Source organism: Stegodyphus dumicola, chromosome 1, assembly GCF_044657685.1.
Source record: "Stegodyphus dumicola isolate Sdum_Otavi_A_Nest chromosome 1, ASM4465768v1".
In the NCBI taxonomy this organism is placed as follows: Eukaryota; Metazoa; Arthropoda; class Arachnida; order Araneae; family Eresidae; genus Stegodyphus; species Stegodyphus dumicola.
In genome coordinates, this window is record NC_140768.1 from 232,189,394 (window position 1) to 232,203,444 (window position 14,051).

Sequence of the window (14,051 nt, forward strand, 5' to 3'; positions counted from 1 at the left end):
GGATATATATGTATATATATACATATATTTATATATTTTGGGTGAGTCCGATTGCAACCAAAATACGAGGGGCAATTGCAACCAAAATACTACATGTTATAGCAGTCCTATATACAAAATTTCAACGTCCTGAGGCTACTCGTTTTTGAGTTATGCGAGATACGTACGCAGAGACGCCACGAAAAATTCCCTTCAGAATTCATTTTAAACAAGTTTTATAATTTTTTTGGGGGAAAAAGGTCCTTTATTCTATCCTTACGTACAGATGTCACGCAAAAACATCGTTAAATTGCATTCGATAGCGGTCAAAATGGATATTTTCGTTGAAATATGATACCTGAAATTTTTCGCGATTACTATACTTCCTTTTTACTTCGTACAAGGAAGTAAAAAAGGTGAGGGATATATTTCTACTTGCTAGTGTAATTTATCGAATGAATTCCTGTAGTGCTATATTTAAATAGTATTCGATATTTTGATTTTTAAATTCATTTGCTTTATTGTTAGCCCATATAGGCGTTAGCTCGAATGAGCCATTTATCTCGAAACGGGATTTGGCGGCGTATCGCTGCAAATGTCTGAATCAATTTTCAAATTGTTCCTACGAAATATTATTGCATTGTATTACTTTTAAAGAAATTAAATAATGAAGAATCTGCAATGAATTTATGCATGTTTCTTGCACTGTGAAAAAGCGACGGTATCTAGAGCCATTAACTTTTGAATAACGTAGTCCTCCACCCGCACATGCGCACCTGGAAACCCGAATTTCGAATTTCGAATTTTATATTTCATATTTTGTAAAACTTTAATGAATTTTTAACAAACTCAACGATCTGAAAGCCATCAGTGGCAACAATGTACGGATTAAAACATTGTTATCTGCAGCGCCCGAGACTGTATATCGGAAATTCTAAAGATGTGCGGTTTTTAAATATTTTGTGATTTTGCTGTTAAACTGAATTTTATGTGGCTTAAGTTCGAAGAACATGATATTCAATTAATAAATTTAACACACAAAACTTTAATAATAAAAAGACAGAAAAAGTTTTGTAAGGCATCTTACTAAGGAAACTGTACATTAATGTAATAAACTGAGAAAAGACTGAAAAAAAAAAAAAAAAAAAAAAAAAAGATAAAGAAAAATATTAGCCAGCACTTAACATTTCATCGGAATTCTAAACACATGCTACTTTTAAAATCTTTGTAATTTAGCTTTGGAATTGCATATGGCGTAAGTGCGAAGAAAATGATGCTTAATAATAAAGCTGGAAGGATGAAAGGAAAAAAAAAAAAAAAAAAGGTTAGCAGGAGCTAGTGCAACAGCAGACTGGTAAACTTCGATCTCAACAAGAGTGTAGAAAAACCTTAAGAAACTCTTTTGGGCGACCGTTAAAATTTGAGCCATTTCAGATTTTTCTTTTGTTAAAGATTAAAAAAAATTTTTACATTCATTTACTTTATTGTTTAATAATTAATGAATGCAAATAACGTCATAAACTGTTTTCATTAAGATTTTGATGCAAATAATCTCATGACTGGATAAAAAGGTCAATCATGACGCTTCCTTACTGCTATACCTCATGACCGGATAAAAATTTCTCATGACTAATTAGAAGTGAAAGCTCAAAAAAGGTCGAAGGTATGAACACGAACAAAATGCGTTTTTCTAAATGCGAATACTCTGACATCGAGTTATGATTTTAAAATAATAATTCATTTATAAATGTTTCTTCAATAATATGCCTATCTCTCCCTTTTACGGTGTAAAACATCATAAAATAGCCCAGAAAACGTATTTAGGCAGAAACAGTAAAAAATGCAGGTTCATGCATGTGGCATATTACAGAGATAATGTGCACACGTAATTTTGCAATTCATTTTCTTCTCGTGTTGCAATAGGGAAACATTTTTCGTTTCCTCGTGCTAGAAGAAACCGGTAACACATTTATTTTTGAATATTTAATAATGCAACAATCTATAAAAGTGCATACTGGAATTTTCCTTTGCTTTTCATCAGAAGCTACTACCAGCTTCACGAGATGCGAAATTGTCTGATATAAATAAAATGAACTTCGGATTGATTTTGCTGAAAGAGCACTGTTTTGACGTGATAAATAGTGGATTAGAATTTATCATATAAGATGCATAAATAAACGGGATATCATGAGCAAGTTTAAAATAATTTGTAATAATTACAAATTAGATTATTTTATTTAAACTAATAATAAATATGCATATTTAGTCCAAAGGGGCTTTGTCCCTGAAGGACTATTGTTTTTGTTTTGCGACTTTGCGTTGAATCACTATAAATGTCTGTTTCACTTTTCAAACTTTTGCCACCAAATGTTAGAGTCCTGCATTATATTTGAAGAAATTAAATAATGAAAAGTCTGCATAAATGTATGTCTATTTCTCGCACTGTGATAAAACAACGGTACATAGAGCCATCGAATTTTGAATGACGTAATCCTCCTGCGAATATGGGCAAGTGGAAGCCCAAATTTGAAATTTGGAATTAGTTTTATGATCAAGTTCATATTTTGTAAAACTTTAACGAATTTTTGAGTAACAAAATCAACGATTTAAAAGCAGCAATGGCAAGAATCTACGGGGGGGGGATAAAAACCTTTTTATCTTCAGCGCGCGGAAATGTGCATCGGAAATTCTACAGATAGGCTCATTTTAAAATTATTTTGCGACATTGCTATTGCAGTGAATTTTATGGTTTAAGTGCGAAGAATATGGTATCAAATAAATAAAGGTAACATACAAAACGTTAAAAAAACGCCCCTTTGGACGCAATTTAAAATTTTAAACCTTTCAGATTTTTTTTTTTTTTTTTTTAAAGAAAAATCATGGAAATGTTTGAGTTTGAAGTTTCATGTATGAAATACCATTGAAACCATTCAATATAAAACGCTTCAGGATGCTGATGCACTTTCAATTGTTTTAATAACTTGATGTGTAATGATTTTAAAATTTAAAGCCTGGGGACTATGAAATTTCTAATGTTTAAGATTGATGTGTAAACGATTATGAAATACACAAAAAATACAATACATAAAAGCAAAACATTTCATGCTGGGGAAAATTTAACAGATTTACTCAATTGTTTCATAAAACATTTCTTAATATCTATTTTTTTTTTTTTTTTTTTTTTTTTTTTTGTCCTTTGTGTAAAATAAGGAAAAGACATTAAAAGCTTATTTTACAACGGAATTGTGATTTTATGTTGCAAGACGAAGCTTTAGCTATTATTTTTGCTCGGATGTGTACTGAATAAATGGAAATTTGGATTAACGATACAATGCCCCATTTTCACCAAAAATCTGTATAATTAAGTATAGCTGAAACAGAAAGTGTCAACAAAACTGAAAATAACATTATTATCTTTATAGTTGTAAAAATTATGTCAATGAAAGATTAAGCAAGTTACTTTTACGGCGAAACTTTCCCAAGACGGTTGCACACATGATCTTCTTCAGAGAGATGATACTGAATACCAAAGTTTCTTCATGATTTAAGGTTTGGTTTATTGAGATCACGGCAAAGCACACTAGGGCGATCTGCCTAAGGGAAGGGATGCCTTCGTGGGGAACTTTTTAAGTATGATCTAAGGAAATAGTAGTTAATCTACCGGAGTTTTTAGCTATCGGCTACGCATAAATAAATAACCACAGGACCACATTCTTAAATCAAAACTCTAAATTGGTTGATTTTTATTTCTTACTTTAAAGGGTAGGGCCATGTAGAACTGAATTTGTTGACACTTTTGTTTATCACTTATACAGTTTCCTTAATATCTGAAGAATATATTTTTCATATTATAAACCCAAATCGGAGCTGTAAAAGTTATCAAAGCGACATAGTCGAAAAGAACAACTCAAAAAGACGCCAGGATATCTCGGAAAGAGGAGTTCGTCTAGGGTTGTGACGCCTAGGGTAACGTCACTCTAGACGATTTTGCGGAGGAGGGGAAGTTATATTATTGGCCCTGGGATTGTAGATTAAGCTCATATAATGGTATATTTATTTAATCATTATTTTTTTCTACTTTTCCTAAAGAAAACTTTAAGCGCGTTTTTCTCAAAACACAATTCTTAGCGCACGGTGAAACCTCACTCATTTAATTGGCCGATCGACTTCAAATTTTACAGATATTCTTTATTTTATTGATCCTACCTTAAATCTAAAAATTGACAAAAAAACAATAATATCCCTATTTATAACAAATTGCTCGTAACATTGCGCTTCTTAGTCTTATTTCACTCCGTGTGGTGTCAGTTATGGAGGTTAACAAAGATGTCTTCTTGCTTGAAAGTTTCCATCTTACCTTCATAATATCAATATCTTGGCAACATACGGATTGAAGGAAAAGGTACTTTCAGTTATTCACACTTTGTTGCTATACGTTGTGTTGCTGCATATTATGCAAAGTTTCTGCGGGCATTTTCAGGCCTAAGAATTGCATCAATTTCGCTTAGTGTAATATTAATATGCATACTTTTAGGGCCGATCCTAGCGGGAGACAAAATGGTGCACAGCAGGTGGACGGCCAAATTCAGCGGCCGCGAAATGATTATCAAACATATTATATTTCTGTAAAAAAGGGCGGATAATTTGTATTTGCAAATTTGCGCTTGGGCAGCTGACGGTCTAAGATCGACACTTAACTTATTTACATCCAGCTGAGTTGCTGTATCGCCTCTTATATGACTATCAGCATGTGTACTCAATTGGTGGAGCATTCTGTTGTCGCTAGACCCAGGCAAAAATCTCTTTGGAATTGTAGCGGAAAAATTGAAAATTTGTAGCGGAATTTGTAAAGTTACTTCGGGACATGGGTATTTGTGACCTGTGATTATTAAAGAAACCCTGTCAAGACTTTGCTGAATCAGGATTTTATCAATGTTTTATACATTATGATTCTGAGTTTACAGAGAACATTTATTCTAGAATTCAGTGGTGACTTGAATATAAGAAATTATTCAGATGCATTACACTGAACCATTTCAACTGCATATATTAAAGCACATCATATGTGCTGTTCATATATCTGCAGAGTTCTTGCGTAATATTTCCTTGTCACATTCATAATAGTTTCTTGTGGTTTTGACTTATTAACAGTTAACTTAGAATTCACTAAAGTATAGTCTGCCTAATAACTGGTGCTCTGTATATAAGTAAACCCACTTATATATATAGAGCACCGTTTTATATGTGCTTGGAATTTTGTGCTGGTTACTGGTACAGAACACTTGAAGATAGGAAGAGAAAATACTAAGTTCATTATAACACCACTCAGCTGATATATCCGCGCTGAGTGTATTCTATCTTTTTCTTCTTTGTATTCTAGATTGCTTATATTCTAGCAGCTTACTCTTTTGGAGTTGTTTCAACCATACCTGGGCATAGCGGTTCATTGTAATTTAAGGAACATCTCCTTTTTCATTTTTTATCGACTGAAATAGATTTCAGATGTTTTTACTCATGAATTTGTCTTTTTCATCTAAATCTTAGCATTTCATTCTCTCCAAAATGAATATTCGTTTTCTGGTTTATTTTTTTCTCCTGCACTTCCTTATATGAAACGTGAATTGTTTAGTTGAGTTCAGTAGATTGATCTAGAAAAGTAAGTACAGCAACCTCTTTTCAATTAAAACATAAGCCATGCAAATAAAGTTAACCTTACAATACGCTGTTTTTGAAGTTAAAAATGCCTACTTGATTAGAATATAAATAATATCGAATAAAGTTTCCTTTAGTTGTAAGTTGTTGCAAGCAACAGTGAGAATTTTTTACATATTTCAAAATATAGGATCATTCCAAAAGTATGCCATTTTTTATGCGTTACATTTTTCGAATCACACTGAATACAATAATTGTGTAAAGAATTTTGCACAGTATCGTATGAATCCCCTTTATATCGCTTTTTATACAGTAATGTATATACAGTATTGTGCATTACTACAATAATGCAAGTTTAGTGTAGGAAATAGTACAATTACAACAGCAATAAATATTAATGAAGAAGCAACTATAAGAGGTTAACTCGAGGAAATTTCATAGGAAGTTTATGAAGTTCAGAAATAGGGATTTTATTTTTCAGTATATTCTAAAATCAGATAAACTTTTAAAAATTCATGATAAAAATCTTTTAGACAGTTGAAAAATCTCGCAAAAGCCACCGAATGAAATTTCCGTAATATCTATGTAATCAGAGTAACATTTTCCGCCATTTACAATCAACAGAAGAAATAAACAAAGCTGAAATATAAGTTCCTCCAGCATTTAGCGAATAATAGTAAGCTTCAACGTTTGTCAATTAATTCAGTATTTTTCCTACAGGCAATTTAAGTGATATTTTCTGGTAAAATGAAGAGGAGCATTAATTAAAACTCCTACTTGCAAACGGTAGTATTTATCATTTATTGAAACATTCAGAAGCAGCAGAGTGTTTTAATGTGTATTTATTTCGCTTGGAGAAAAGCATGCTATTCATAATGAGCTTCATATGGTAAATTATTTACCTACTTAGATGCAGATAAAGATTACATCTACATATTTGATATTTACTGTGGTGCATTCTTTAAGTTTTACTGATCAAACCAATTCACACCAGTTCTCACCCCTTTTTATAGACGTTTGATGGGCCTATATCTCATCGTTTACATTCATCCATATGGGCAAGATTTATTGCTTAATTGACTTCGGCTTGAAGTTGACTTCTTTTGCCACTACAGATAATTTTACAAACAGATTGGTGTTGCAGGCTTATGTATATATAACATCTTTACTAACTAGCGTATTAAGTTTTGCAAACGAGACGATATTTTTTAATGCAATTCTCAGAGACCTGTAATGCAGACGTATAGACCTCTTATGCAGAAGTATGCAGACGAAAATTCATATTATTTCAGTTGCAAGTAATTTTTTCATTATTTCTTGCTCTCTTCTTGACAGCATCTTACACTAGTTTGTACTTAAATGTAATATTCTAAAGGCTAAGACCTGTTAGAAAATTTTCATGTTTGGATATTCATTTACTATATCCCCACACGGAAGTGTTTCTCTTATGATTTGCACGAATTTATACTCATGGAAAGATGTAGAGGTTTTCAATCTCACGGTCGCACCGCACATAAAATTTCCATTCGTAGAATTGCGAAAATGCAAATTTATTTGAATCCAAATGAATTTGCATTTTCAGTCTTGCTTTAGTCTACTTTTAATTCGACCGCGTCTAGTGAGCTCGTACATTGAAAGAAAAATTGATAGAAATGAGACGATTAAGATAAATCGATTCATTAGCTTTTCAGTTCAAAATATAATTATGCTGTTGCCCACCCTGCATGCCCTTTCGGAAATATCCAAGGCATTTATAAGTTCCTTTCTAGATTCCTGAAGTAAATCGCTATAAATTTTGACTACTGCGCAAGTCGTTTATTTCGAGCACTGGTATTTCGGTCAGAGTTTCGATTGCCGCGAAAGAGCTGGCTGCATGGGCGTTTCCGTAGTTTTCCCCATGTGTAACGTGTATACAAGCCAGTTCCCTTAGAAAGTCTTCCACGAAGGTATCTCTCCTCTTAGGCAGATAGCCCTCGAGGCTTTACCATAATCACATAAACCTAAACCCATTGCATTAACACCCTGATGACGATGCAGTGAAAGATGTTGCTTTTGTATTCTTCAGATATCTTGTCTATTACAAAAATATTAAAAATCATTAAAGAGCAGGCGATATTTCCCATCAGTTTATGTGTCTGCATCAAAGAATGTGATGTCAAAAATAAAAGACTAGTATTAATAGCCTCGAAACCACGATATAAAAAAGTCAGTGAAGTAGAAAAAATGACCTTCAGAAATCTAGAGGTACTGAATAGCAACAAAAGTTTCAGTAAAAATTTTAGAGACAGATACGAAAAAAGTTGAGTTTGTATAAAAGTGAACTAATAAAGTGCAGCGCTATATCAAGGTATATTTTTATTACATTAAATTAAATTTATTTTGCGTAAAAGTTACAAGTTTTGTCATTGGATATTATTTAAAAAAATTTTCTCCCTTCTTTCCGCGTGCCTTCGTTCGATAGAGGTCCAGGATTCGACTCCCGGCTATCCATTTTTCAGGTCTTCAGCATCGGAAAAAAAATATAATGACTCTATAAGTGGCGCCCGAACTAAAAGGTGGTGGGCGATAATTCATCACTACCAGGAACTGGCAGCTAGAGTCTCCTAATCCCCAATCGTTCTTTAAAAGGCGGAGTATATTAGGTAATTTATCCTTCCCTTTCGCAGCCTTTACATTGTAATTGGAAGCACAGTCGACACTTGTTCAAGAGGTCTAGGGTTCCGAGTCCTGGCGAAGGCACTGCACGTTTTTCACGTCTCCTACTTCAAAATAATCTAATGACTCTACAAGTGGCGCCCGAACTAAAAAGTGGTGGACGATAGTTCGTCATCACCAGGATTTGGCGATTAGTCTCCTCATCTGCAGTCGCTCTGTAAAGGGGGAGGGGAGTTCATAAGGTATTTTCTTCATCCTTTCCGCATGCCTTCGTGGCGTAATTGGAAGCATACTCGAAGCGTATTCAAGATGTCCAGGGATCAATTCCCGGCTAGTGTACTGTACATTTTGCACGTCTTCCGCTTCTAAATAACCAGTGATTCTACACTTTCAATATTGCAAATTATGTTTATATTATTTTATTTTATTAGCCTTTTATATTTCGTCTGACATATGTTTTTAGAGGGTATTAAGAATTAATTACAGTAACTTTAGTTAGTTTTATAATCTTAGCCATGCGCAAACAACGATTTTTAGATTACTTTGGAATGCTGCTGCTATAGAAATGAAATAAAAGTGCTATAACGAGTACTTGTTGATTAGCATTTTTTGCACGAAGTAACCATTAAGTCAATACAGATAATTATATCTAAAATGGAAATAAATTAAAAGCTGAAATCTTATACTGCTAAAACATAACTTAATTTGCTAATAAGTGGTTAAAATATGTATAAAGTTAAAAAGAGGTATTTCCCAAAATTAACCGGACAGTGATGAGGGGGAAAATGAATCTAAAGTGTAATGTAAAAATAATTACCAACTAAAAGTATGGAATGCAAAAAGGCATCAAAGCTATAAAATCATCATTTTTATATTTTATTTTTTGATCTTTCTGTTTTTCATCATCATCTCTTTGAATTCACCTCCTGCTCTGGATAGGAAAGGCATTTTGCTGTTGCAATCGTAAAGATGGATTGTAGCTCTACGAATACTTAACATCTGTCTTAGGTGCAATATATATACAGATATATATATATATATATATATAGCAGTCATCCATAAAGGGTGTTAACTTCGAAAAGTAACAAGTTTTTAAACTTTATGCTCGTTTTGATTTTCTATACGTGATAGTAATTCATGGATTTATTATTTTTTCAAATATTTTTTATTTCTGTTTGCTGAATTTGTTTCCTTTTGCATTATTTTCTTTTAAAAACACATTTATGTTAATGTACACACATACACGATTTGCTTAGTCAATAAAAATAAATTATAAATTTTGTATAAAAATTCATTCATTAATAAAACTCAAAATAAATAAAATAAAATAAAATTTCTTTATATCCTGTTATTGTTTAATAGAAATATAACCGTAGTTTTCCTATATCATATGATCTATTTTTTTACTATATTTAACAGTCAAAATTACAGTAGAAAGAAAACGCATTCGGTAGTGGGAAAAATTGCGTTTTAAACAGTATAAGAAAAATCCAAATTTAACACCTATTTAAGTACATGTTAAGTACACGATCATAAAGGCAAGAAGCAAAGAATAAATAAAATATTTTTCAGATAATTTATTAGAGAAATTTTCATTATTTTTTTATTACTTTCCAAAAATAAACAAATAAAAAAAAAGAAGATAAAAAGTTAAAACTTATTTTTCTGCATTTGTAACTGTAAATAAACGAAATAAAAGTTTTTAAATTTCTATTTATTTTTCTCCTACTAGATTTGCCAATTCTTACGCGAGTAGTAAGAATAAGATCTAAAATACAAATAGGAACCTTACAATAAAATGCAATTACATTATGTACTATGAGAACATATTAATTTCCATAGCTTAAAAAATACTTACATCACTTGAAGCAAATAGAACAGACGTTTAAAAGTAAAATTAATTAAGAACATTGGAAATAAATTGTAAGCACAAAATGGTGAAACTCTCAGGCGACCATCCTTACTAGTAGTACTAGTACCTATGAAAATGACCTAATTTTCGAGAACATACATAAACAATGGGAATAAAATCACTGATGGTAACCATCTTCTCAAAAGATCTGAATCTTATGGAATTGTTGGTAAACACCTTTTACTATACAAACATTAGAAAACAATATCATTTCGTGGTTTTGTGGTTGAACATAAAAGGAAATAAAATTTTCAGTAGCCAAAAATAATTAATAATAATGTCTTCCTGATAATGTCTTCCTGCATTTGCGGTTGGATGTAAAGACAGTAAATATTCACCATTTTTTTTTTTTTTTTTTTTTTTTTTTTTTTAAGTATTTGATTGACTAAAATATTCTTCCAAAACTTGCTTTCCGTTAACCTGCTTTCCATTCTAAGCGGCAAAGGTGTTTGTTTAACAGTGAATTTCAATAAATTCTCTTCAGATTTGTTTCATTTTATTATTTTTTCATACATATTAATATATAACATATATATTAACACACAAATGAATTTTTGTTCTTTATGGGAATATTAAACCAAAGGAAAGACTCCATAATATCCTTATGTAATATTTTATACATAATTTTATTTTTAAAATACACTGAAAACAAATCATAAATATTTTCTGAAATAAAATTTCAAGGGCACCATAATGTTGATTTATTTATTTTCGGAAAAAAGTTCTGTTATTTTTTCCTAGTTATCCATAATTTACTTTTTGTAGTACTAAGATAACCGACCTCTTTCGAAGGGCCATTTTCAAAATGTTTGTTATATTTCTCAATTTATGACATTTTTTTATTGGATTGTATTCACACTTAAATATAATCACTAGAAAAGTGATAACAGATTCATTATTTTGTGAAGTTCGTGCAAAAACTAAACATTTTACATCGAAATTAACAAAAACATCAGCTATCACTGACTAGAAAATAATTATGATTAACCATAAGAGTGCAGTGAAGTAGAATAATTGGAAAATGTTGATTAATGCATGGCTAAATATGCTAGTCAACACACAAAAATTAGAAAACAAACGCGTACACTATTGAAGGAAAAATTATATAATTTAAATTCTGTAAGGCTAATTTTTTAACTCTCAGCCTATATCATGCATAATAATATGCAAACTCTGTTTGCAAAATTTCAAGTGATTCTGTAAGGGAATTTTTAGAGTTATCATGGTTGTTTGAAAATAAATCATAAAAAAAGTATAAAAAATAGCGTTTAAATTTCTCAGATTAACAATGCCCCACATATATACACAACTATTCACTTTGCCAAACGTAAAATGAGAAAATTTATAGTAAAAATACTTTTCCAGATTCTCTAAACTAACTTAAATGCTTAAAATTATTTAGATAACACATAACATAAAAAGGCGAAAATTAAGTTTTTAATTTGCCCTTTAAACTTTCACTTCCGCTGTGGCAAAAAATAACTTCCGGTTTACCGTCTCTCAAAAAAAAACTGGTTTATCTTCACTTCTAATAAACATGTTAAGAAAAGAAAAGTAGTTTTGATTGTATTATGACCTTTAAAAATGTGAAATAAAAAAATGGAGATTTTTTAGCCGAAATCGGCCTTTCGAAAGAGGTCGGTTACCTTCTCTTTTGCTTTCATACTATTACTATCTTGCATTTCTTATGTAAACTCTTCTAATATTTTTTAATTAGTTATTTAACGCATATAAGCAATTTTATGAATGTAAAATAATAGCTTGGAATACTTTTATTTATTTTATTATTTTGAAAACCATAGTTATTGATCAGCTAAAATCTTGGCATATAAAATAGAAGTGAAGTAAACAGGCTTATAATTCTTTATACGTATTATATTAAAAATTACTTTTGCTGAATTATACATATAAATATTTAATTATAGACATGTGTCAGAAATATGTAAGACAATAAAATGTACAAGTTAAAAAATGGAAATTTTAAAATATTAAAGTTACGATCAGAAAAATCTAATAATATTAACTATTCTTTTAAGTAACAAACATTGAGAAACAGAATACAATAAATGATGTTTTACATGAACTAAAACAACATTAAATTTAACATAAGTAACAAACTAAAGCACAGCAAAATTTGAAAAATATTTAAGTATAAATATTTGCGAAAACTTAAAACCTCGTGATTTTCTTTTCTTTTTTTTATTTATTCAGAACATTTAAGTATTTTAAACGTAAAGCACAATTTCAAAGTGTCAAGATAAGGTTCAGAAAAGGGCATATTTTTACACAGTTCGCGATAAGAATCATATACATAAACAACAGCATAAATATATCAATGCACAAAATTTCTCAATCAGACCCCTCACCTCCACACATAAATACCATAAAATCATAAAATATTAATGCATTGCAAAAATTAAACTCAATAACATCGATATTTCAACAAATAATTTTAAGCTTAGCATAAAAAAATACTGATGTCTTTCTAGATTAAAAAAAATAAACATGACTTAAATACTAATTATTACAGTGGAGAGAGGAGGGGACCAATATTTATAACAAATAATTTTATTGCAACATTTTGAAAACAAATATTTATTCAATTAAATAATTTTAATTTCGAATGCATTTAAAGTAGTCATAAATTGTAATTTAAATGAAATACTAACCTTTTTAATTGTGAGATTTTATTATCATGAACTTACTTTAGCAACTCTGGGCATCTTGTTAAATAATATTTATATTTTTTGTTGTACTCATAGATGGGGTTTTATCTGATAGAAACACTGTTAACAGGGAGATTCGGTGTAGCGGCGAGAGATGAAGAGAGAAATAAAAATTCCCTATTCGAAATCCCTAAGAATTTACTTCCTCATAAAAATCCCTAGGAGCATTCTGATTGGCTAACCTTGTTCTTGTATTCCAGGAAATTCTAGGAAAAGTCAAGAGGCGCGTATATTGCGTAATCGCGGCGCAAGAAACGGCAACTTTTCAGTTGATACTCTCCGATTGGCTGATTTAATGCATTTACTTCCTTGTTACTGTTTCGCGCTAGTTTTGGTTTCTTAGGTTTGTTCGTAGGTCCTTCTTTTTACCAATATATACAAGTTTACTTGTTAATATTACGTTATATTTTAATATTTATTATTTTAATTCTCGCTATTCATGGGTTTATTGCAACAAACAATAAACCTGACGTTAATTAATTTGTTCCTAATAAAAACGTAGCTACAGGTTAGGAATGTTTTTAACAGATGTTGTATACAATGAATTCCATGACAATACACTAAATGTTTTAGATTTCTGTGATGCAAAATTCTAATTAATAAATCAGCATTTTTCATTCATTGACAGTTACGCAGTTTGCCAAGTCAGTCAAGTTTGCATTTAATAGGATTATCTCATTATGGCCAAGAGTATAAGAAATATGCATCCCAGAATTTTGATGGAAGATTTTCAGAGAGAAATTGCTTCGTATGGTTGTTACATATGATGGGGCATCGCTGCATTTCCGTGAATTCAGCGTATTTCTACTGTTGGTAACAGAACTTGGAGCGAATTGCCAGTTCGTTGTAACTTTAGCCTTTCACTCTCTGGTGGCTGAAGTTTTCTGCAAAGAAGAAGATTTTTGTAATTAAAATTCTATGAAAATATGAAAATTTTAACCCGAAATTTAATTAATAAAATAAAAGAGAAATGTGAAAAAAAAAATGATAAACCATAACACCCATATATGCAGTGGCACCTCTTATGACGACCACTTTCCATAAACAATACAAATTTCCATAAATCCACTTTTCAAAATAACAAGTATTTCTGGGAATGCAAAACATCAAGCTTGAATATCATTCCT

General features: G+C 30.8%; 1 protein-coding gene across 3 annotated transcripts in view; it reads right to left on the reverse strand.

The window, feature by feature from the left end:
- The window catches only part of LOC118191705 (uncharacterized), a 199,305-nt gene that overhangs the window by 35,896 nt on the left and 149,358 nt on the right, over window positions 1–14,051 (reverse strand). For 2 of the 3 annotated variants that reach the window (XM_085826360.1, XM_085826359.1), the window contains one exon: window positions 12,904–13,808. In XM_085826360.1, coding sequence (XP_085682486.1) covers window positions 12,904–12,921 — 18 coding nt within the window. In that variant the 5' untranslated portion in view covers window positions 12,922–13,808. Of the gene's footprint in view, window positions 1–12,867; window positions 13,809–14,051 lie in introns of all 3 variants that reach the window. The other variant, XM_085826362.1, reaches the window with a different exon arrangement.